This window comes from Andrographis paniculata, unplaced genomic scaffold (assembly GCF_009805555.1).
Source record: "Andrographis paniculata isolate CXL003 unplaced genomic scaffold, ASM980555v1 Contig51END, whole genome shotgun sequence".
NCBI classification, from domain to species: Eukaryota; Viridiplantae; Streptophyta; class Magnoliopsida; order Lamiales; family Acanthaceae; genus Andrographis; species Andrographis paniculata.
The window spans coordinates 4,731,619-4,757,157 of NW_026137586.1; the positions used below are offsets into that span (position 1 = coordinate 4,731,619).

Below are 25,539 nucleotides of genomic sequence, written 5' to 3' on the forward strand. Positions count from 1 at the left end.
ATACATTTAAGCCCAATAAATTTATAGATCACTTAGTATAGGCTTAATCTGACTGATAGCTCAAATAGTTACATTTAACCCACAATTGGATTTTTAATCCAACAGCATCAGCCCCCGCTTGTGATTCAACATTTTGTTCTGCCTCCCCAATCGGTTCTACACTACGTTCTTCCTTCTCCATATTGAAACCTATAATACATGACAAACAAAATTAAAACATACGGCACCAGAATATTAAAAGGCACCGACAAAAATTAGTATATTACCTTACCCACCACCACAGTCTTCACAGAACCAAAAAAAAAAAAAAAAAACTACGTTGTCCACCTCCAAAATGCCTAACAATAAATTAAAGTAATCCCAAACAAATCTCAATCCCGACAAAATTATACATATATTTATTCATAAATGACACCGGAGAAAGTATTTTATGTCAGGAAAATGCATTGTTCAAAAAACCCAATAAAAGTTCTCTAGACCAGAAATAACTCATACCTTCAAATTCACGTCCATGACCAACACCAAATTTATGGTCCAAGAATGCGTCGATCACTGGAGAATGTTGAATGCTACTCGGAACCCTAATCTCAATCCCTATTCGAAAAATTGGAAATTTGGGGAATGGAATACAGATAATCGCAATTGGTTTATTTGTTTATTTCTTTGTTTTAATTTTATATCAGAAATATTAATTAATTAATTATATTAATTTCATGAAAGGGAATGGAATGGGAGGATATAATAGTCATTTTAAAATTTATTTAACTCCGTTACTTAAAAAAAGGGAGCTTCTGCAAAATATCAATAACATAAGGTGTTTTGAAGTGATTTTTTTTTTTTTTTTATAGAAGAGATTTCATGCAAATTTATTAAAACTCAGGTATTGAATATACAATTTACCCTTTGTTTATTTTAAAATCATTTGATAGTATAATATTATCACATTTCAAGTTCCAATGCAAAGGTGTCTCTTTATCCCGTAAAGGAACTTTATCCCTTTACGCACAATTTTCTCTTTTCCTGGAATAACATTTCATTTTGATTGTTATATATATTTCTTATTTTAATTCACCATTTAAAAATGCATTTATTACATCCATTTGGTGAATTTAAAAAATTTTTATCGATGCTATCAAGAAAGAAACACTCAAATGGATGTTATTTTGGTTATCGATGAATACATATTGAGGAAGTCAAACATTTATGCTTGTCTAAAGCCTTATATTATATTACAGGTGGAATTTATATTTATCAATATATACATTAACCTTGACGTTTTTTTTTTTATTTATTTACACCCTAGAGGTTTGCAACATTAAGATAAATCAAAGAACATTCAGGTATTATTTTGAATAATGAAGTCTATTTCACTCTCTCTATAGCTTTTTTTTGAAAAAAAAAAAAATGAGCACCAAGACTAGACAGAGCTTTCATAATCGATGTTGGATATTATCCAACACAATGTAATAAACTATGGAGTAAAAGTTTTCTTGGCTATTATACTTTTGCTTTTTTTATGTTTTGTAGTCTCTCGATTAGAAATACTAGTCATTTTCCTTTTGTCACCTCGTTGTTCTTCATCTACAAGTTCAAGACTAAGCTAAATATTTTCTTTATAAGGATATATTTTCAAAGAGTATTGTATTTCTTAATTCAATCATAGTACCTTTAGGCATCTCATTGAAGTTCGATTTGTAAACTATAAAACGATTGCACTACTATTTAGTGCATATCTAATAAATATACAATCTACCCTATTTGGGTCAATAAAGACTTTCTTGGGAAGTAGAACTTTCACTTTCGCCAGACATCCCTACTCTTTAAAGTATTTATGATTTAATTTATTGTCTTTCTATAAGTCACGAGGAGTCACATCCTAACCTTTAAGAAGAATTTTATTTATAATATAGTAATTTGTAGTCAGTACTTCTCCCTCTATAAGTTTTGGGGTAATCTGTTCAATAACGCATTATTCATTTCTCTTAGGCATTCGAGTTTTTTTATTCAACAATGTCATTTGATTAAGGTGAGTAAGGAATCGTTGTCTGATGAATTATGCCACTTTTGTTGCAATATTCTTCAAATAGTGCTACATAATCTCCACATCTACTACTTTGAAATGCTTTAATTTTGCAGTTAAGTTGATTTTCAGTCCTATTTTTAAATTTTTTAAAGACTTTTATTAAATAATTTTTTTTTTCCTTTAGTAGGTAAATATAGCAATATAATATATTGTGCAATCATATATAAAGATGATAAAGTACGTTTCACCACCTCTTGTTTGCACAAACTTTAAATCACAAATGTGACTTAATTTCAATGACTTAGTGTTACTTTTGATAGAAAAAAAAAGTAACTTACCCATTTTTACCTCTCTACAAATTTCACATATACTTTGAGTGTTCACTTAATTGATATTTAGTAAATTTATATTTACTAAATTTTTTTAGTATTTATGTTTCCATAACCTAATATACAAAGCCTTAAAACATGAACACTCAATCAAATAAAAAAAAAACCACAATTTTATTTTCTATGGGTGTTCAGCGCACCGCCATTACATTTAGTTTGGATAAGCCATTAGTAAGATAACCTCTAACTAAAGACATCTCTTTCTTAGTCAAAATGAATTATTAGTTCAAAATTAGACATGACATATGGCTTTAGTATCGAGAACTATGCCTTTGGAATCTCCACATGGTTGATCTTGTACATTACAACAACATGATCAACATCATTGAGGCAATGATCAATCTGTGGGCTGTTTCAATCAATTGGAAACTCGACTTCTTCTTTTGAGAAAACTTACAATCATTCTCCAAATGTCTTATTTTTCTATAGTTAAAATAGTTACTCAAAAATTTAGACTGTTTTGCCTTATTTTTTCCATCGTCAGTTTGAGTTCGGTGTGTATAATTTTTGGAAGAAACTTCGATCAAGTTAGTTTTGTTGATATCCCCACCTTTGGCCTTGTGATATTTTCATTATCCTTCTCAATATGGGTTTGGACAATTAGATCTTCAAGCTTTACCTGCTTCAGCTCATGCTTCAACCTGTGCTTGAAATTTCTCCAACATGAGAGCAATTGTTTGATCATCACACTCGTAGTGAACATTTTTAGTAGCGGAATCTTATCATCGAGATTATAAAATGATAGATGTTGATTGTAATAGTTGTTAGCAATTTATGTTCATGATTGCAATAGGTAGACACACCAACGGATATGATTTCATTCATATAATATTTACTTGGGACTTAAGCAAAGTACAATTGGGCTCTCATCCATACTAAAATTCGAGATTTTCTCAAGACAAAATAAAATAATTTCGGATTGGGTATTGAGCTTCAGAGCAAAACTTGACCTCACCTAAGATATATATCATCACCTCCCACGGGCATTCTTGAAAGTGTGGTATGTCATCTAATCATCAAAGTATATAAATTTAGCTTATTTCCACTTTCTAGATGAAATTTCTATGACAACATTATGAGCGTATAACTATATCTACAGGTGAGGCTTATCAAACTCGTCAATGTGGAAAGCGTAAACATCTCTAATTAGGACATATTGTAGATATTGTATGCATACAAGTGTCTATAGCTTTTGATCTTTAAAGAACGAATGTTTTTATATCATTTTCTTTTCCTTTCCCATTTGTTCCTCGCTTATCAACCTTCCTGGGGAATTTGATCTTTATGTTGAAATGACAATTGCTTATTCTAATCCCCTTGGTGTTTATTGAGCTCATGCCTTTGTAATGTTTTTACCTCACCAACAGCACATCTCTAACTTCCTACCTTTGACCTCTCAGGGATGCGTCTGGTGACAACATTATTCAATGACTCAAACCATCTAATATGGAATTGTGGCATAATACGGTCACTCTCAACTAAGGTAAAAGACGGCTTTATTACTAGAGAATTTCCAAGGCCTAATTAAAATGTGGTTGTAGTCATTTGAAAGATAACAAATAACATGATTTTCCAATTAATGCTTAAATTTCTCTCTTCACAGCCAATATATATTTTTGGTTTTGTAAATTTTGATCATCAACTATAGATTATGCTCAAAGTCAAAGTGAGATATGAGCATTGCAATGACCTTCTCATTTATCAATTGAAGAGGGAAATCTCAAGCCTAACCGAAAGTGAGCATAACTACTTACTTCACCAAAATAAATAAGCTAAAAAATGAGTTGTACTACTTCAATCCTATCCTTGAAGAAAAGAAAAAAGTTGACGTGTACATTCATCGGCATGATATAATGGATGGGTCTGAATGACACATTTAATTTTGTAGAAGCCAAATTCTCGTGCAAATTCCATTTTTTTCACTTAAAATGATCTATAAAATGCTCACGAATGTTGAAAGGGAAAAAAGATCCATAGGCTTGTTCACTATACCAATCCAACATTTCTCTTGATCTTCCATAGCCCATAGGCCAACCCTCAAAGTCCTTTGACAAAGGAGAAAAAAAATAAAAGATTGATAAAAAAAAGAGACCATTTCAAGAAAAATGATCGCACTAAGGATACATACTTTAAACTACATGGAACTTCTGATTGATTTAATAAAAATTAGGACAAAAAAAAGGAAAAATAGAGACCCTCCCAACGAATATACTAAGAGTGTCTTCTTGGTTGAAAAAGAGAAACTAAAATACAACTTTTTAAACAAGCTTGCTAAAATACAATTTTTAATGGGCTAGTGCAAAAGGCAATACATATATCAAATATTAAGTTGAATAACTCTATCATTCTATATGATGTTTATCTAATCCTTGATTTCAAATATTGTCTTATATCAAAACTTAGGTTATGCTTGGTATTTAATTTATTTGTGAGTTTCAGAGCCAATGAATGCTTGATTGAGAACCAAAAAAGTAAAGTTGATGCCGGAAGAGGAAATTCAAGGGCAATATATATCATTTGTTTTAGGAATTATATTTTAAGGTTTTAGTTGTATAAAAGGAATTTCCTTTGAACCATAGACTAGGACATCCATCTAATAAAGTGTTGACACACCTACCTTATGTTTTTAATATTCGACGGTAAATAAACCTTATGATGCATGTCACTTTGCTAAACAAAGGAAGTTGACTTTTAATGAAAGCAAATCATATGCTTTATGTAGCATTGATTTGTTTCATTTGGATATTTTGGGATCATAGATTTTCCTTTCTCAAATAGAAGTATATACTTCTTAACTATGGTGGATAATCATGGTAGAACAACGTGTACTATATAGATATTTAACAAAGTGACAAGCGTTCGTCACATGCTGTAAAATTTAAATAAAATAAACCTACTTCCACAATAAAAATAACATAGTATAGCTGAAGGAAGGTCATTTCCTTAGGAAATCAAAACGGTTATATTTTCGGGTGTTCAATATATAGATATAATAAAAGAGGGATTTTGGAAGTTGGAAATAAAAATAAATAACAAACTAAAAATCTACGGCTAAAGGATAAACTCAATAAAAATAAGCTTCTAGTCTAAGAATGAAATTGACAACTTGGATAATGGGATCATCGATAAATATTTAATTTCATTGGTTTTTATATAAATTAGTTATAGTTACCGACACACGCCTAATAACCAACTCTTCCTTAATTTCTCGACAGTTAATGTATGCCCGCCAACTGCTTCCCTAATTAGATTAGAACCCTAGTGATGCCACAAAGAATTTACTAGCCTAACCGTTTTGCGAATTAGAAGAGCCTAATTCAATTTAACAATTACCTATGCGGAACTATTTAAAATTGATTCCTTGATTTCCTAGTTGTGCCTGCCTCTAGTTGCTACTTTAACCAAATTAAAACGCAATTACGGACGCCTAATTCAGTTTAGTACTTAATATTTAATCTAATCGAAATACCTGGCCATAATACCCAACCAAATCAAAGATTATTAAACATTAAAATTAAAAATCACATATATACTTAGGAACCAAGAAATAATATAAATCAAAACATAGTCTAATCTCACAAATCCATACAAAGTTGTTTCTTTCACTCTTAAACTATAAAAGTAAAGTACTCGCTAATCATAGGAGGAAGAACAAAGAAAACAAAGATAAACATTGCCTGAGAATGATGTTGGTAGGGGTAGAACTCGAAATCTTCTTGGAAGAATCTTTCTTCTTCTTGCCCTTGCGCGATTTCCCCCTGGAACTGTTTTGCACTATGTTCTCTCCTTGGCAACCTAAAGTGGCACCTCCTCCCCTATTCTTTTCTTTTATTGCTGATTTTATTTTGTAACAATTGAACTTTGGGCGTTTTAATTAATTCTTCAAAGTCATTAGGCCTTTTTATTCTCTTTTCCCTTAAATTCTACCAATTTTATTATTTTTCTTCTGAAAATCATAAATAAACAATATATACAAAAATCAGGTAGAATCTAATCAAAACTAACCAAATATCACAACTAATATGAATATTTAACGAATGCGATTTCTGGCTATCGCAAAGTCAAAGTCACAAGCCTTAAAATTATCCACAGTTTTCTTACAGCTTGTTTAAAATCAATTAAAAAAAATGAAAAATATGACAACAAAAAATATTGCAAAATTCTTAAATCACTGCGTTCATAACTTATTGCATGAACGTGAAAAGACTTGTGCATACAATCCACAACAAAGTGGAAAGATGGAAAGAAAGCATCAACATCTTTTAAATATGATAAGATCACTATTTCTTCATTCCAACCTACCTACATCATTTTTAGGGGAAGCACTTTTAATAGCAACATGTCTTATAAACTTGTTTTTTTTTTTTTCAATATTGATTAAGTGGAAACGTCCTTATCAGGTGTTGTATGGAACTCAACCAAGTGTAGATCACTTGAAAGTTTTGGATGCATTTGTTTCACCCTAAATGTTGATCCTTATAGGTCAAAGCTTGAGAAAAGTATAGAAAAGACATATTTTGGGATATGAACAATGATCAAAGGAGTATAAATTCTTGGACATAAAAAAAAATATATATATTCTTAGAATAACTTGGGATGTAATTTGTTATAAGGATGTTTTCCCTAACTTTGAATAGAAATTCAACTTCAATTTTGACATTTGACATTTCAAAAACAAGGGAATATTTCTTTACTTGTGCCAAATTTCATTGATTTCTCTAATGCGCCAAATTTTCAAGGTAGAAATGAGAACTATATATCTTCGGATAGAAGGTTTAAATAGACCTCATAAAGCAAAAATAAAATCGGGTTGGATAGATGATTATGTTTTAAAAATTACATAAGTATATTAGAAGATGGAGGTGAGATGCCTCTTGCCTATGCTAAAGGTGAATAAAAATCACAATGGATAAAGGAAATGAATGAAAAAATAAATAAATAATTAAGGCTTTTGAAGCTAATGGCACGTGGAAATTGACCACTCTACCATATGAGCAATTGCATAATTGGGTGATAACTCAAATTTGAGCATATTTTTCTATTGCAAAATATGTTTATTATCTATAATTTTGTGCAAAAATCATCACTATATTTGTTTTATGGTATATATTATCATTATATTTCACTTAAAATTATTTGAGCTTCCAAATATGAGACTTATACTAAAAAAGTCTAAAAATTGAATTTTCACCAGAAAAGACCTAAAGGTTGTGAGTTATCACCTAATGCAAACAATCTGTGGAGAAAAATCCCTTTACTAGAAAGTTTGTTATTACCATAATATTGTTGGTCAACAAACTTCTTTAGTCGGAGTGAGATTGATGCACTTTGGAGGGAAGTATGAGACCTTCAGAGAAGATAATTGGTGGACTCAACATTCGTCTCACACTCACAATGATGATGATCACAACTCTAAGTGAAGTATTTCCTTTAAAATACTTATGCTACGATCTATGCAACCAAAAAAAAAAAATTTATGTGTTGAAAGCGATCACCCCCGATAATCGAGATGGACAACAGTGATGCAAATAGAAGTTGTTGCAGTTGCAACTATTGCAACCAATTAATTATCCATCCTAAGTGCCAATAAAATCCAACTCTAATTGTGTAATTTTTCTCAGAGTTCACTCATTCATCCTTTCAACTTTTGTAGTAAAGTTTAGATATCAAATTGTAAGGAGCTCTTTTTAGTAGTTTAGAGTGGTTATTAGAGAATTTTTATGAAGGTTCTTCACCTCTGACCTCCCAACTCTGCCATTGGAATCAATTTCTAGTGATGATTTACTTGCTATTACTTAACTATACTAGTTTTATGTAGAATAAAATATCATAATTTATCCATATCCATACTTGAGTTTTTTAAATCTAGTTTTTTTAAAAAATTATGGAAGAGCAAATATGAATTAATTATCTTTGTGTTTAACACATTATAAATGGAGTCAAGATGGTCTGTAGTATATACAAAATGGTAGCAACGATAACTTTTCAACGTCATATATAACTCGTAATCCAGTCTTTCATGTGAGAATAATGAACATTGAAATTGTATACCAATTTTTCCGACACCACTTCTTGGTTGGTTCATATCCTTGGATTATGTTAGAAGCAAATTACATCTTTTTACATCTTCACCAAGAATTTTATACAGTCTGATGTTTAAAAAATATACATTCTAAGTTGTGCATGATGACACTTGTTTAGGGAGAGGTGTCAAAATATAAAAAATATCAAAGACTTAGAAGTTCATAGCTAAAAGGTGTCTGAGAATCGAGGTAAGAAGGGAAAAGATGAAGTTTAAAAAATCAATTCTTTCATAGGTATTCCCTTATGTACAGTAAATTTATAATCTTTAGTCCATTCATTGATTTGACCGATTAATAGTTTTTTAGGGATTAGATTAGATTAGATTCTTTAGTTAGTGATAAATTTTTTAGATACAAGCATATGATCATTCTATAATCATGATTGAAGATACAAAAAATCAAATCTTCCCAAGTTTTTATTCTATTTTGTCCTCAGTAAGGTTTAATTATGTCTCAATTACTCATACCATTAATCACTAACTTGGTTTTCTTTTGACCACACTAAAAATATTAGAATTACTTTAATATTTTACCCCCTTAATTTTGATATTTTTCTTTTTGTTGATCTTCTATGCTCCACACTAATGATCTTGTTTTGAATACATGCACGCATGAATCCATGTGTTTGCTTCGGCCATGAAACACTGGATTATTCATTGGTGTTATATCTAATTTATTATCAACAAAAAGTCTCACACTGAAGCTTTTCGATTCAGTTAAGTCCTTCAACAAAATCCTTAACCATACGGCTTGACATGTAGCCGGTATTGCTGCCATAAACTCTACTTCACCAAGTGACAGAGCCATAATGTGTCGCTTATGAGATAACCACGTAATTGGATTATTTTAAAAGTAAAATATTATTCTGGTGGTGCCCTTTATATAATCGAAATTCATTATGCAGCTTATGTCACTTTAGCCTAGTAACTTCTATCGCCTCTTCTTGTGTATGCAAAACCTCATTATATTGTACCTTTTAAATATTGAAGTATTAGTTTCACTACCTTCAGGTGTTTTCTTTTAGAGTGCTCATATATCGACTAGGGACCACAACTGAATAAGAGAGGTCTGTACTTGTATGAATCAAGTATCGAAGATGGACAATAATTAAGCGATAACCTATTGCTTTCACATGTGTGTCGTGTTTTCCTCATCCTTCGGTAAACTAGATTTTTCATCCATCGGCCAATTTGTTGGATTGTTTCATATTTTAGTTGCTTTTAGAATTTTCTTTGCATGCCCGACTTGACTTATCTCGATGCATTTCTTATTTTGCCACACTTCTATTCCCAAGTAGTAAGTCAGCAGCCCTAAGTCATTTCTCTTGAACACCTAATGTAATATTTCATTAAATCGAGTTAATTGGTATTTACTTGATCCAATGACAATGAAATCATCCGCATATATGTCAACTATCAAAATTAATTTTGAATAATGAAGCTTATACACCACTTGCTCTTGTGAACATTTTGTAAAGTCCAAATCTTTGAGTGTCTTGTCGAGACGTATGTTCATATTTTCTGGCGCTTGACGCAAGCCATAAAGGGCTTTGTATAGACGGGTTACCATATGCTCTTTTTTTTTTTATATAAAAAAAACCATCAAGTTGAGACATATACTTCTTCTTAAAATTCTCCATTCAAGAAATCTACTTCATGTCAAGGTGATGGACCACACGCCTTTTCATAAAAACTATAGGTTCCAATCAAGCCACCGGTGCAAAGATGTTCAAAATCAATTCCGTTACGTTGAACGTACCCCTTTTTTTTCAATGAACTTTTTATATAAACATATTTCCATCAACATCTTTCTTTACTTTAAACACTCATTTATGTCTGATTGACTTATAGCCGTGTAGAATAGTTGTGAGCTTCCAAGTATGAGTTTTTCAATAAACATAATTATGCTTTCATTGTTTCCTACAACAAACGAATAATTGTAGCCTCTATGTATGTTGTAGGTTCAACACCTGCAAACATCAATTCATCTGATTCAGCTTCCATATATTTTGTCTCACTTTAGATATCGATCAAACTTCTAAAGCCCTTAATAAGTGTGTGTTCATATGCCGAAGAGTCCGCACTTGTTCCACTGTTTTCACCCAATGAAGCTACATTTAGAGCTGCTACTGAAATTCCATCAGTATGCTCAACAATAGGTTCAAGATGATGTTTGATGGTGGTATTGGTTGGTACTTCATCCTACGGGATATGAATAAAAAATCATTAACCCGTATTTTTTTGTATGTCTCTTCCATGTGTGCTTGGGTCAAATTTTTTTTTTTATGAAAAATGATATCACGAACAACCACCACCTTCTGCTCATGTGGATTAAGAATTTGGTAGGTTTTAGAACCTGATTCAACACCCACATAAAATTTGAAGTAATGTGCTTGCTAAGCTTTAAGACCTGATCAATCGGCTTCTTTACATTTCAACGCACCCAAATAACTTTAGGTGTTCAAATTTTTGCATAAATCCTTTGAGACCTTAATCTTGTGTCATCCCTTTCATCATTTTGGTTAGAATTTGGTTGATTATGTACATAGCATGTCTAACATCTTCGCCCCGCATTATATCTGGCACATTCATTGTTCATAATAATGACCTTGTTACTTCAAAAATGCTTCTATTATGAAACTCTGCCACACACCATTTTTTGGGGGGGTAAGAGGTTGTAAGTTTCCTATAAATACCTTTTTCTTAAAAAAATTGAATAAATCTTTTTAAAGGTAAATCCCCCCACCCATCAGTCCGTAAACCATAGCTTCATCGATGTTTTTTTTATCGAGTATTAACATGAAGTATCAGTTACCTAACACCATTGAGGGAAATATTGAAGCACATAGATCAATATAAACAAACTCAAGAGGTTGACTCACCCATTATTAAGCTTCTTTTGAGAATGTATCTCAATTGTTTTGCAATCATACATCCCTCGCAAACTTGTATAGAATGTTGTATAATGGGAACATTTCGAATCAATTAATTTCAAACCATTCCTTCAATCGTATGAAAAATCACATGAGCCAATCAAGCATGCCGCATCTATACTTTAATATCGAGATTCACCATTAGACAAACATGTTGAGTAGTCTGGAGTGCAATCTTATGTAATAGATTTCTCAACCGTTCCACCAACATAATTAGACAACCAATATCATCTTAAATCGTTAATAACTCATTCATCATCTTGGTTTTGTATCCTAATTCAGTCCTCCATCCAAGACTAAAAATATTACTATCTAAAGTTGGGATAAAATATATCTGAGATGAGTTCTTTTTCATTCTTGCACTTCACCATCATAAACCATTTGTCTGCGATCTGAACCTTAGAACCATCCCCAAGACGGATGTCACCAGTGGATTTTTCATCTAGCTCTATAAAGAATCTTTGAATTCTAATTATATGATTGTTTGTACCATTATCAAGGAACTAAACATCTCCTCTATTCTTCCAGTCCCTTCGAATGTACTAGGACATACATTATTCTCATTCAACAACACCAACCTATTCTTTTTTATATATCCATATATGTTGAGTAAAAAATCTGGTTGTTCTTCTTGTATTTGAGCCAAATTCACTTCGCCTCTTTTTCTCTTTTGCCGCTTTGAATTTGGATGCATAATGGTTATATTTTTCACAAGTAGAACATGTAATGTGTTCCTTTTTATCTCTAGGCTTGTAATTTTTTTATTTTTTTTTACCACAATCTCATTTCCAATTGATTTTGCCTCAACCAACACTACATCAACACTTTCATTACAAGTTCAAAATCATAATCTATCTTCATAAGCCTTTAATCTACTGATAATCTCATCGAACGACACGGAGTCCATATTTGAATATTGTTCAATTGATGCTACCAATTGTAGGTACTTGTCGGTAAATGAATTAAGAAATTTTCTCACTAGAACACTATCCTCAAGTGTCGGCCCAAGGTTATTATATCTGGAAATCATCCCACTCAATTTTTGGTTAAATCATCGATAGTGTCCCTGTACTTCATTTGAATAGCCTCAAACTCAATTTTCAACGTGTAATCGAGCCTTCTGCACTCGATCAGTCTCAAGCATGCCGCATTCTTGCCGTCTTCTTGGTCACATGTAGTATATCCTCCGGTGATCCTTCAAAAAATGAAAGCTCTTCACGTTCACATTTGTGTCATCCGGTAGTTTGATGGACTCCCTAGCCCTTGTGCATTCAAAATAGCTTTCATTCGGATTGCTCAAGTAGTGTGATTCGAAGACGTTAGCATGGAACAATGCTACAACACACCAAAGTCATGTCTTTCCTTGACATATTTGGGCATAATATAACACTCTAATCTCTAATACAGTGTTGCTACTCTTCTAAATTAGAAATAAAAATTATAGAAAAATACACAAGATATATGCAAGGATGAAGAACAACACACTATATTTCTTGATTTTCTAGAATTCACTCGAATTAGAAAATATACATATATATATATATATATATATATATAGAATGAAATGACACACTTAATACACACAAAAAAAATGTTGGACACAAAATAGAAACTAAATGAAAGTACAAATTCAAAATATGTTTATTATTTTTCAAATACTCCTACAATTAATCACCAAACTGATTTTCTTCCAACCACACTCAAAAATATCATAATTACGTTAACAAATACACAGTAGAAAAAACAATATATCCCTTTCTGTTGTTTTCTTAAGCTCCGATCCCTTTGAGAACCTCTAACGTATGGGAAACAACATATTTTTTTGCAAATATGTTCCTGTATGGATTCGACTATTATTTGTGTGCGTATTATGTTCTGAAAGGCATGGAAATGTCGAAAACACATTTCATTTATTCCTTCAGATCACGGTTCTTGTATTTTCTTTTTTTCAGCACAATTGACATGTTACACAGGCTGAATTTGCCTCTAGCTATCAGGGATGTGTTGTCTGAGAATTCAAAGAGGGCCTCATTTTTACAATCTGTTCTTCGTCGACGCCCATTTTCTTGGCAGCTTTGCCAGCTTCGACGAAGCTCTTCATTGCATTTTCTACATACAGTTTGGCCTCTTTTACTGTCATGTTCTTACCAATCTTATGAGGATAGCTTGTCAGCTCGGCGTCCCCTTTGATCGCTGCGGCCAGCTGCAGGATTTCTTGCTGCCATTCGCTTAATTTGGCATCTTCCTTGGGCCCTCCCGCCCGGATTTTGACCGGTGTCGGGAGCTGCTCTGTTGAGAATGTAATGTAAGAATACCTAACTATATATAAGAAATGGTTGAAGAAGACAGTAAAGAATGGAATGAAATGGCTTTAGTACCGGGACAATCAGTTCTGGGCTGGGCGAGCGTAGTGAAGATGGTGTCGAAGGTGCCTGCCCAGGCCTCCCGCTTTGTCAGAGGCGAAGATGTCAGATTGAATATCTTCCTCACCGTTGCCGGAATCGACGAATGCTCGTATTCCGATGTCACCGTCGGCACACCGTTCGGGCCGTGTACAACTGCAGCAATTTTAGCTTAACGACTACTTCTATGAAGGGTTCACGCACAAATATACTCTTATAGAAAGTTAATTTATATAATTGCTTATTCAAATCGAAGAAAGTGTAATACTCTCTCTGTCTTACCTGCCATGTCCAAGTTACCGGTCTCACATGCTCTTTATCATTTTCATTTTTTTAAAAATAATTACACAATCTCATTTTAAATTTTTTATTTAAATTTTTAAAATTTTAATAAACTAATTAGTTATATCAATCTTAATCTATAATGATTATATTATAAGTTAATTATTTTCACTAATATATTTTTAATTATTACTAATTATATTTATCCTAAATTATTGTGTCTTAATTATTTTCACTAATATATTTTTAATTATTACTAATTATACTTATCCTAAATTATTGTGTCTACCGTGATTAGAACATCGAACGTAAGACTGAGGGAGTAGTATATAAACAATAACAGGTCAATAGTTTAGCAATCTAATTGAAAATCTATATATATAAACACTCTATATATATTTATAATATTAAAGCATATCAGATATAGCATTAAGATTTTTAGCTCTAATTAACATTTAGCTCTAATTAACACACACATTTGCTATATATAACATATATTTGACAAAATTGTTTATGATTTTTTTGACTTATTCCTTTCATATTTTAAAATCTGTAAGATTTTCTCGTATTTTTTTAAAAAAATATATTATTCAAAATCCACAAATGTCTGAACTTAACTAATTGATTGACACAACACACATTTTAAATGATTTTGTATAATATTCTTTTATAATACAAAGAAAATTGTGAGATTTTTAAATTAGGGATATGAATCCAAACTACAAGTAACCTAAAAGCAATTATGCATATATAATTTAAAAATCATGCAATATATGTATATCAATCAGAACGAGGTATATATGTAATGTAATTAAGGGTCTTACGTAACGTACCGATGCCCTTCTTGATCCATGGTGAGACGACAATGGTGGGAACCCTAACTCCCAGGCGGTCGAACCGGAAATAAAAGGGTTCCTGGCCGACGACATCATCCGGGCTGGGCACGCCCTGGTTGGGCGTGGGCACGTGGTCGTAGAAGCCGCCGTGCTCGTCGTAGGTGATGACCAGCGCCGTCTGGTTCCACTGCGGGCTGGCTCTCAGCGTCTCGTACACTTCCTTGACCAGCATCTGCCCCTCGTACACGTCGTGCGACGGGTGGTCGTCGTTCGCCGGCGCCGTCAGGCTGTCCATCCACCGCTGCTCCACCACCACGTACCCCGGGAGCTTACCCTTCTTCGCGTCGCTCTTGAACGTCAGTCCGTACGACCGGAATTTCAAGAGGTATTTTACCTTCCGGAGATTCTTGTAGAACAGCGTCGCCGGAATGCTCTGGGAGTATATTCCGAAGGATATTCCGGCGTCGTCGAGGTCCTCGAAAATTGTGCGCTGCGGGTAGCCTTTGAGCAGCAGCTCCGGCTTGTTCGAGGTGGCGCCGTACGACGTCCCTGAGTGCACGTACAGGCGGTTCGGCTGCGTCGACGCCGGCACGGCGGCGAACCACCGGTCGAACACCGCGAATTCTGATACTAGGGATTTGTAGACTGGGACCTGCCCATCGGTTAAGTTAATTAATGCATTGAAACCCTCGTCGGACAATTTGCGATATATAACGTCAAATTTAATTTGGAAGAGATTGAACAAACTAACATGTATAAAAATATTACAAACATAATTCTATAATTGAAAGATTATTACAGCAATAAAAGAATAAGATGTTAAGATTATTACACATATTCCTAGATTTAATTTACTTAAAGAAATAATTAAAGGTTGTGTTTGTGTTTTAATTTTGGTTGTTTTCTTTTAAATAAAAAGATTGTTACAATATGTATTCTTTTTATATTTTTCTTTTGTTTCACTTCAAATATTCTTTTTTACTGTTTTAAAAAAATTAATAATATACTAATATCAAAATATCTTTCAACTTTTACCTAAATTACAAATATATTACTACATATACAATTACTTTACATATAAAATTAAACACCAAAAACATAAAAAAATTTTACACGCTTTTACTAACTAATAAAATATTATCGAGTATTTAACTTTTTTGAAAAAAAAAAAATCAATAAAAGTTTGAGAAAAAAATATATCAAAGTTTTTAATTTGAAATTCCATATAAAAATTACATTTTTTGGTTTATCATAAATTAATAGCATATTAAATTTACTATCTAACTAAAAAAAGTGTACAAAATAAACACACTATTTGTCATTGTTTAGGGTTTTATTCAATAAATACCCTTCCAAAGAAACTCATCTACCAAAATTGCATTATAGATATATTATATATATAGAGAGAGAGAGAGAGAGAGGGAGAGAGAGGGAAAAAGATGCCTTATCGGGTTGGAATCCGTTCATGACGGCCTGAGTCATATTAGGGTTTATGGAGAAAGCCTGTTGAGCGAAGCCGTTCATCGGCGGCGGTGCCGTGGTGGTGATGTTGGACCCGAATATCTGCTCCCGGATCGCCTGGAAGGAGTGGCCCGGGTCCGGATCAACGAAGTGCGACTGGTCGCCGAAGGTGATCCTAGTCGAGTGCGGATCGGACGAGTTCACCAGGTTCGACTCAGTGCCGTCCACGCCATTGATTTCCGGGTTCAGCTTTTTCATCCATCCCAGCATGTGGTCGAACGACCGGTTCTCCATCACCAGCACCACCACTGTCTTGATTGGGCTTGGGCTGGCGGCGGAGGAGAATGAGTGCACCAGGTAGAGAAGGACGACGAGGACCGCGGAGGAGGATTCCGCCATTGATGGGCCTGACTGATTGAAGAAATGGTGACCTCTCTGACTCTGAGGACTGACGGAAAATGGCTGCCTGCCTGCCTGACTTCCTTTTCAATAGGCACGGTTTGTCGTTGTGGTCCGGGCCCTGCTGACTCCATTTGATGGGTTGACGCTTTAAATGTTAATGTTATTATAGAAATTTCAATTATGGCCTATTTATATATTTGGTTGAATATAATTAAGTACATACTAAAACATATTTTCATTATATTTATTTGGGATAATAAATGTACAGATTTTATTTTGACCATACTTTTGAAGTTTGTGAAAAAATTTATAAATAATACTGTAAAGGTGTGCTTTTTTTTTTTAGTCACATTTTACAAAATTTTTATTATTTCTTTTAATCTTTAAAAATAAAAAATTAAATTTTTATTTTTATTTTTTTTATTATAATTAAAATCAATTTTATATTCAAAACATTATATCAACATCGATTTATATATAGCATCATAAAACTATTTCACTTAAAATTGTGTATTATTTAATTCTTAAACCCAAAATTCAAATCCCAAACAAACATATCCTAAGTAAACTTTTCTTATTTTTTTTTTCTTTTTTTTAATAATTGTTATCTGTAAACAGCTGACCGAATCTAATAACTTGCAAACTATATCCCAGAAAACAAGTAATACTAGACGAACTATGTATTGTAAGCAAAACCTAAAGACTGTCGAAGTTTGAATAAAGTCATATATTTCACCCCGTACCACCGCGCTATATAAGTATGTGTAAATAGTAATGTTGCTAGGTAAGTATAATTTCGAATGATATAGATTAAGAATTATATTTTCTTTTGTTGGTTTTTTTTTTAAAAAAAAGTCTCACCAAGAACTACTGGATTTATATTCATCCACTTTCTTTTGTTGGTTTTTTTTTTAAAAAAAAGTCTCACCAAGAACTACTGGATTTATATTCACCCACTTTACTGTTTATGATATAATGTAAATAAATTTTGAATATGATGAGTTTGTATTTTATTTTATTTTATTCAAATAAAGAATATTTCAATCAATTCAGTTTTAATAAAAATATAAGGGGTATTTATTTGTATTTTTGACTGAATAATTTTTTATATTAAATACGAAAAATTGTGTTTGTAATATAAAATTTTTATTTTATATTGGTATTTTGTAGGTGAATGAATCTATATCACTACAAGAAAATATCATTTTTGTAACGAAGTTTTTTTATCCCTAAATTTATTTTTTCCATTACTAATGACATTAGAGACGGAATTAGGGATGAAATTACGTTAACTACGTACACTTTAGGAACATAATTCCGTTACAAATATACTATTTTTTTGTAGTGATATTATATTTTTAATAATATTTATAGAAGATTGTGTCATTCAATATTGAGTGAATTAAAATTTAAAAAAAAATCAAACTCATATCAAAATAAATAAATAAAATAACTCGATATTTTGAATAAAAAATAGATTTTACATATAATGTAATTTCAAATTTAAATAAGTATTTGAAATAAAAAAATTTGAAGAAAAAAATTGTTACTAAATACTTTTTTTCATTTAAAACTTCTTTTAAAGGAAAAAATGTTAATAAATAAGGCAAAAAAGAATTTCAAAAGTACCTCAACGTGAAGGAGACTCAAAGATAAAAGTGGAGCCAGAGCTCATTGGCCACGGAGCCGCTCAACAGCAATGGATTTTCAAGCCTCGGAGCCAAAGACTGTTGCCTCCACAGAGCCGAAGGCAACAATTTCCATTGGATTATGGTGCTTCCACAGGGCCGAAACCAGCAGCCTCCATGGACCTTAGGGCAGCAACTCCTTGGACTATGACGCCTTCATCCTGGAACAATATTTCCAAAAGGTCAGAAAGTGTTGTCTCCATTGAGTTGAAAACAACTACCTCAATTGGACTGCGATGCTTCCACAAACCAGAGGAAGGTTGCCTCCATAAGATAGAAAGCAACAGCTTCCACAGATCATGGGATAACTACCTCCGTTGGCCTTGGGTTAATAATTTCGTACTTAACATTAGTGGAGGGCCTATGCACTTTCATACTTTATTCAAAAAGCTCCATGGAACAAGCCAACAAGAGGAAAACCGAAGATTTTATTTAACTCGAGGTTATGGGGGATACAAGTCAGAGTAAGCGGCAGATTTGGTCCAGAGGAAATGGAGGAAGTTCAGAGTAAGTGGAACCCGGTCTAGAAGCAATGGAAGCGGTTAGGAGCTGATGGAAGGAAGTTACCAGGTGGTTAGGAGCTGATAGAAGGATACGAGGTAGTTGGAGGTAGTAGTGGGAGGTTACCAGACAGTTAAGAGTAGTGGAGGAATAATTGGAACCGCCTCTTTTAGTGGGAAGAAGCGGTTATTCTATCTTACGATTAAAACTAAAAAAAACCACATAACACAGATGCACAAGAAGATGAACTCATATTTTTCTCTATTTTCTTTTCATGTTTTAATTTTGTTTTATGCATTTTAATTCGAATTACATGTTTTTTTTTTATCCGCTTTCCAGTAGATTTATCGAAGTTTTAGTAGATGTTAGTTTAAATTCATCGAAATCGATCGTTTAGGCTCGAAGTCTTGCTTAGGCTCGAAGCCGTGCAGGCTCCACCGAAGGAGCCGCCCAAAATCCGACGATGGACAGACTCTTTGGAGTACTTCTGGAACCCACACCGATAAATCGACAAACTATTTTGGAACCTTCGAATTTTAGGATCCAACGGTAAACAAAACCTAACTTATGTAATACTATCACTAAGCATCATGTCTTAAATCACTTTGCGTACATAACTATTATGCATGTATGGCATAACTAGCTATCCTATCATACAAATATGCAAACCGAACTTTCGATGTTTGTGTTTTACTTTCTCCAGTTCAAGACTAATATTTTATCTTTGTTTTATTTGATTGTCAACTGTAAATATATTTATTTTTCTTTTTATTAATCTCTATTATAATATAATATTTTTAAAATTTTTAATACATTTACAATAATATCCTTTAATATTTTTTTTTATAAATAAACATATGTCATAAACATGTCTTCAAACTCAATATAACAATTGTTATGAATAAGTATTACTATTCCTTAAATTTAATGCAAAAGCAAATAGTTATATTAAATCGGTATATATAGGTAATATTTTAGATTTTGTATATATACTCAAAATATTATTTTTATATTTTATATTTATGGTAAAATTTTCAAATAATATCATATGCTCTATAAATTACTATAAATTTAACAAAATATATAATTAAATTTATTACAAATTGACTTTAAATCTCTTTTACACATAATAAATTGATATTAAGCTCTCTATTTATATTTATGTCTTTATTTTAATATTAAAAGATACAAAATACTTTGATGTTATATATATCCCTATATAAATATTATATAAACCCACTAGCACTTCTTACTCTACTAAAATACTTTGATGTTATATATATATATATATGTATATCCATATAAGTATTATATAAACCCACGGCACTACTAAAATACTTTGATGTTCTATATATATACCCATACTAGAGGGGAGCTGTGCGATGCACGGTGTGATTATAAATTTTATTGAATTGTTAAAATTAATTATTATTATCAAATATATAGTTTTTAATATGAAAAATTATTTGAATAAATCAAAAATTTTACACAATAAATTTTTAATGTTCTAAATATTTAATATTGATAGATTTTATGGATCAAATATAGATATTACAAAAATAAATTCTATATATGATATTAATGATATCTACTCATATTATAAAGTCATCTTATTAGTAAACACACAAAAAAAAAATTTCAAACAAAACTAAAGTCAAATTTTATTAACTTGTAATGTTGTTTCAGTTTTTATTTAAAAGTATAATTTAATTATATATTATTTGGATCTCTATATAATATTAGTAATGTCTATTCAAATTTATATTTTTGGAAGAATATTCTTTTTTATTGGATTGTTAAAATTAATTACTATTATCAAATATATAGTTTTTTAATATGAAAAATCATTTGAATAAATCAAAATATTTTACACGATTAATTTTTTAGGTTCTAAATATTGGATATTGATAGATTTTATGACCAAATATAGATATTACAAAAATGATATCCATATATAATATTACTGATATCTACTAATATTATAAAGTCAAATTTTATTAACATGTAACTATCATTTTAAGGTTTTTTTTTTTTTTTAAAACAATAATTTAAGTACATATTTTTATAGACAATTTTTTAAAATTATAATTTAGTTGAAAATCTTATTAGTAAACAAAAATCTTAAAAACACGATAGCTTATAAATTAATTAATATACAAAATGATATTCAATACGCAGATAAATAATTTATACATATATTATTCCTTTGAAAATTAAAATATAAAACTAAAAAATAAGTTATTTATTTTATAAGTCAATAGTATATAGTTATAATTTATCTCAATATGATTGGATATAAGTTTGATTTTTTTAACTATGTATATATTTAAAAAAAATGATTTGAAAATAATGCTTTTATTTATTTTTTTAAATTCTTAATTAAATTGATATAATTAAGTAACAAAATATCAAAATCATATTTGTATATTTTATTTTCAACAATTTATTTTTATTGTTCATTTATAATAACACACTCCTCTTATTTGTTTGAAAGCTAATAATTCTGTTCTAACATTCAAATATACAATGTTAAATTCTTTTACTAAGGTTTGGTTTTTGAGTTTGAAATTTGAATAGTAAAAATTTTGAAGTGACGTAGTTGTATGATGTGATATAAATAAGTGTTGATTTAATATTTTGAATTTAAAATTAATTTTCAGTACTCCCTCCATCCCGTAAGAATGTATACATATTTTTTTTTGTTATTATGTAAATACAAAGTAATCATTTCATTATATATCCCACTTTTTTTTTTATTCACATGTACCCTTATTTTATCGTCGCATAAGATATTTAAAATGAAAGATTTGTTCTTCCTTCTTTTTTCAATACAATTATCTATATATATAATTTATCATTTCATAAAAATCAATATTTAGCATAAAATATATATATTTTTTATTTCTTATAGTTCACATAAAAAACCTAAAAAATGGGCCTCACACCAAACAAATATATTATTCAATAAAAATTTGAATTAAAATAATTATATAATATGATACAATTAAATGTTGATGTAAGATTTTGAATATAAAATTGATTTTCAATACTCCCTCCGTTTTGTCAAAATGTATATATATTTTTATTTTAAATTGTCCAATTACAAATTAATCATTTTATTAATTTTTTTTTTATAAATACTCATACTTCACCATCACACGAGATAATTAAAATTTTATCCATTTTTTTCCAATACAATTCTCAATATATAATTTCTCATTTAACAAAAGACAATATGCAATAAACTTGAAAAATAAGTCTCACACCAAACAAATATATATTTTTTTTTTAAAAAAAACGAATTTAAAAAAAAAAACGAACACATTAAATAAATAATTAAAAAAATAAAGTAAATAATATTATTAGTATTCTTCTTAAGCCGCCATGCATCCCACCTCTTACAGTAAGTGGTGGGCCCCACAAAAGAATATAAAAAAGAAAACTGTATTGACACGTGGTGAAACAAAATCGTCGCTAAATATATAATATAAACGATAAGTATTAGATAACCCACAAACACTTCCTACTCTACTTACCCTTTCAAAACATTTACCTTTATATATTCTATATATACATTTGTTTATATGTTTTGAAAAAAAAATATCTATAAATGAAAGAAAAATTATAGGCATAATTTGCAAAGGGCATCAGGCAAAAGACTACCCCACAATACTCTTTCTTCTCAAACAAAATTTTATCCAATAATAAGTTTCATTTTCCTCTCAGTGAGTTTTGAAAAAAAATATCTATAAATGAAAGAAAAATTATAGGCACAATTTGCAATGGGCATCAAGCAAAAGACTACCCCACAATACTCTTCTTCTCAAACAAAATTCTATCCAATAATAAGTTTCATTTCCCTCTCAGTGAGTTTTGAGATATTTTAGATATTCAGTTTAGATTTAATAAATTTATATGTAGATTTGATTTTATCCATAGATTAGATTACTTAGATTTGAGTCTATCGAGTCTGTTTTGCATTGTCTATATATAGGTCCTTTATTTTGATAATTAATAAGACAATTTTTTATTTTTCCTCCAAAATTTCTATCATGGTATCAGAGTCTACTTTTCTCATGCCGTAGATATAGCCTACCAACCCGCGTTTCTCCGGGTACATTCAACCTGGGATGTACCCGGAGGTCTCCCAATTTTGAAATTTTTTCTATAGTTTCTAGCCCTTTCTTTTTCTGATTTTGATTTTATCTTGAGTCCTGAGTTTGTCTACGATTGAAGTCATGTCTGCACATCTGTCTGCGATTCTGCGATCTGTCTACTTCGTTTCTCCAAAGCCATATTTTTTATTGCAATGAGAGTCCCGTTATTTCCGACCTTGTGGAGAGTACTCACGTCGTTTTCAACTTCAGTAGAGAATCATGTTGTTTTCGGCTCTGGTGGAGAGTTAACTTGTTTTCGGCTCCAGTGGAGTCATGTCGTTTTAGGCTCCGGTAGAGTCATCTTATTTTCGGCTCCGGTGGAGTCATGTCGTTTTCGGGGCTTCGGCGGAGTCATGTCGTTTTAGGCTCCGGTGGAGTCATGTTGTTTTCGGCTTCGGTAGAGTCATGTCCTTTTTTGCTCCAGTGAAGTCATCTCGTTTTCGGCCATCTCGTTTTCGGTTTCGGTGGAGTCATGTGGTTTTCAGCTCTGGTGGAGTCATTGATAGTTAGAAATCGCATGTGCTAAATGTTCATATTATATGCGATATTTGATTTATTTTGATTGGGTTCTACCTAATTTATATGTGTTTATTTGCTGTGTGCAGAGGACAAATATCAAATTTGGCGTAATTGGCATAAAAAGTAAATAAAAATTCAGATTTGCACCACCTAGTTAGTCATGACCATGACTAACTATACCCTCCTGACATGGGAATTTAATTAAAAGCCCAAAAGCCCAACTACAAAATAATTAGCGCAAAAAATAAATAAAAAGAGGTGGAGTCACACGGAAAGAAAGAGAGAACGGCCAGAGAAGATACACACAAGAGCCGGAGACTGACAGAATCATAAATCGCGCAGGAGCAAATCGACAGAGAAAATTTCTCCTCCCACTATGACTTTATCTTTCTCTATTGTTCTTTGTTATTTGATTATGGAGTAGATATTTTTTTTGTTTGGGGGATGATAATATTTTAGTTCTTATGTTTTGGAGATTATTGATTTTCTTTATAAAATTTCTTTTTATTATCAATTTTGTTTAATCCTGAAATAATGATTGTGATTATTAAATTGATACCGATATTTAAATTAGTTTGATAATCTAAAGTCAATTTAGGTAGGATATCCATAATTGTATTCGCAGTTGAATAGGTGGCAATCGGGTTGAATAGTTCCTTCCCAGGGGTTAGACAATCAATTCTAATTGCTCATCTTATGGGTGCACCTAGGTTTATTATCTTAATTAGGGGTAGTTAACGGTTGTACCTTAATTACCTACACAGTAAGGAAAAATTGGTTGTCAGAGCTTATTGATAACTATAACCAATTTATTGATACTTTAATAAGAACTAACTTTATTGTATCAATGATAAAACACAAGTGTCATAACTGCATCATCCCTTGAACCAGACATCTCTTTTATAGCTAGTTCTCCGTTAATTTAATTGTTTTGTTATTTTGTTTTCATTAGATAATAAAAGAAAATTCTCCCATTTATTTACTACATTAGAACACGAAAAAGTGAATCACACAATCTCTGTGGAGACGATCCCTTTCCCTTGTATTACATTAAATTGTGATCACGGAATATGTGAAATATTTGATTGACCGCGCGACAGGTCAATTTTTTGCGCCATTGCCGGGGATTGACGTTTTTTTTTTTTTTACTCTTTTGTGTTATTTTCATTTATCCTCTTGTTTATGCCTCGTTCTTCTCGTACAGGTGAACTGATATTTAATCTTGAGATCGAGAAGGTTGAGCGAAAGCTGCGAAAAGTTCATGGACTTGTAGGCGAAGAACCTCACAAACACTTGCAAGAGTTTAACGTGGTGTGCTCCATCATAAAACCACCAGGTATTACTGACGAACAGATCAAACTCAGAGTCTTCCAATTCTCACTCAAAGATGCTGCAAAAGATTGGCTTTGCTATCTCTCACCTGGAAGCATCGACACATGGAACGGCATGAAAAAAGAAATTTTTTGAGAAGTACTTTCCAGCTTCCAGAGTTGCGATTCTGAAGAAGGAAATATGTGGCATCAAACAATAATTAGATGAAATACTCTATGAATATTGGGAACGATTTAATAAGCTTGTCATTAAATGTCCACAACATGAAATTCCCCATCAATTATTGATTCAATATTTTTATGATGGTTTGTAATTGATGGACAGGAACATCATCGATGCCGCAAGTGGTGGAGCTCTAGTAAATAAGACGCCAGCACAAGCTTGAGATCTTATTGCGAGGATGGTTGAGAACACACAATAGTTTGGCTCGAGGGATGTTGGACACACAAGTGGAAACAGTATCGACCATTTTATCCAATCGATCCAGCAACAACTTTATGCATGCCCAACCCTCCAAGAAGGCTATGCAGTG

At 31.5% G+C, this 25,539-nt stretch overlaps 1 protein-coding gene and 1 non-coding gene across 2 annotated transcripts; both read right to left on the bottom strand.

Annotated features, from left to right (window-relative positions):
* Nucleotides 1-13,420: 13,420 nt before the first annotated feature.
* On the bottom strand, nucleotides 13,421-16,807 carry LOC127253663 (non-specific phospholipase C2-like). Its single transcript, XM_051278351.1, has 4 exons — nucleotides 16,391-16,807; nucleotides 14,945-15,599; nucleotides 13,806-13,985; nucleotides 13,421-13,716 (listed from the first exon to the last, which is right to left on the bottom strand). The coding sequence occupies exons 1-4, from the start codon at nucleotides 16,805-16,807 to the stop codon at nucleotides 13,421-13,423; spliced, it is 1,548 nt and encodes a 515-aa protein (XP_051134308.1).
* Nucleotides 16,808-25,170: 8,363 nt separating this feature from the next.
* Nucleotides 25,171-25,277, bottom strand: LOC127253933 (small nucleolar RNA R71). Its single transcript, XR_007839368.1, has one exon. It is a non-coding gene; the product is annotated as a small nucleolar RNA R71 (small nucleolar RNA).
* Nucleotides 25,278-25,539: the final 262 nt, after the last annotated feature.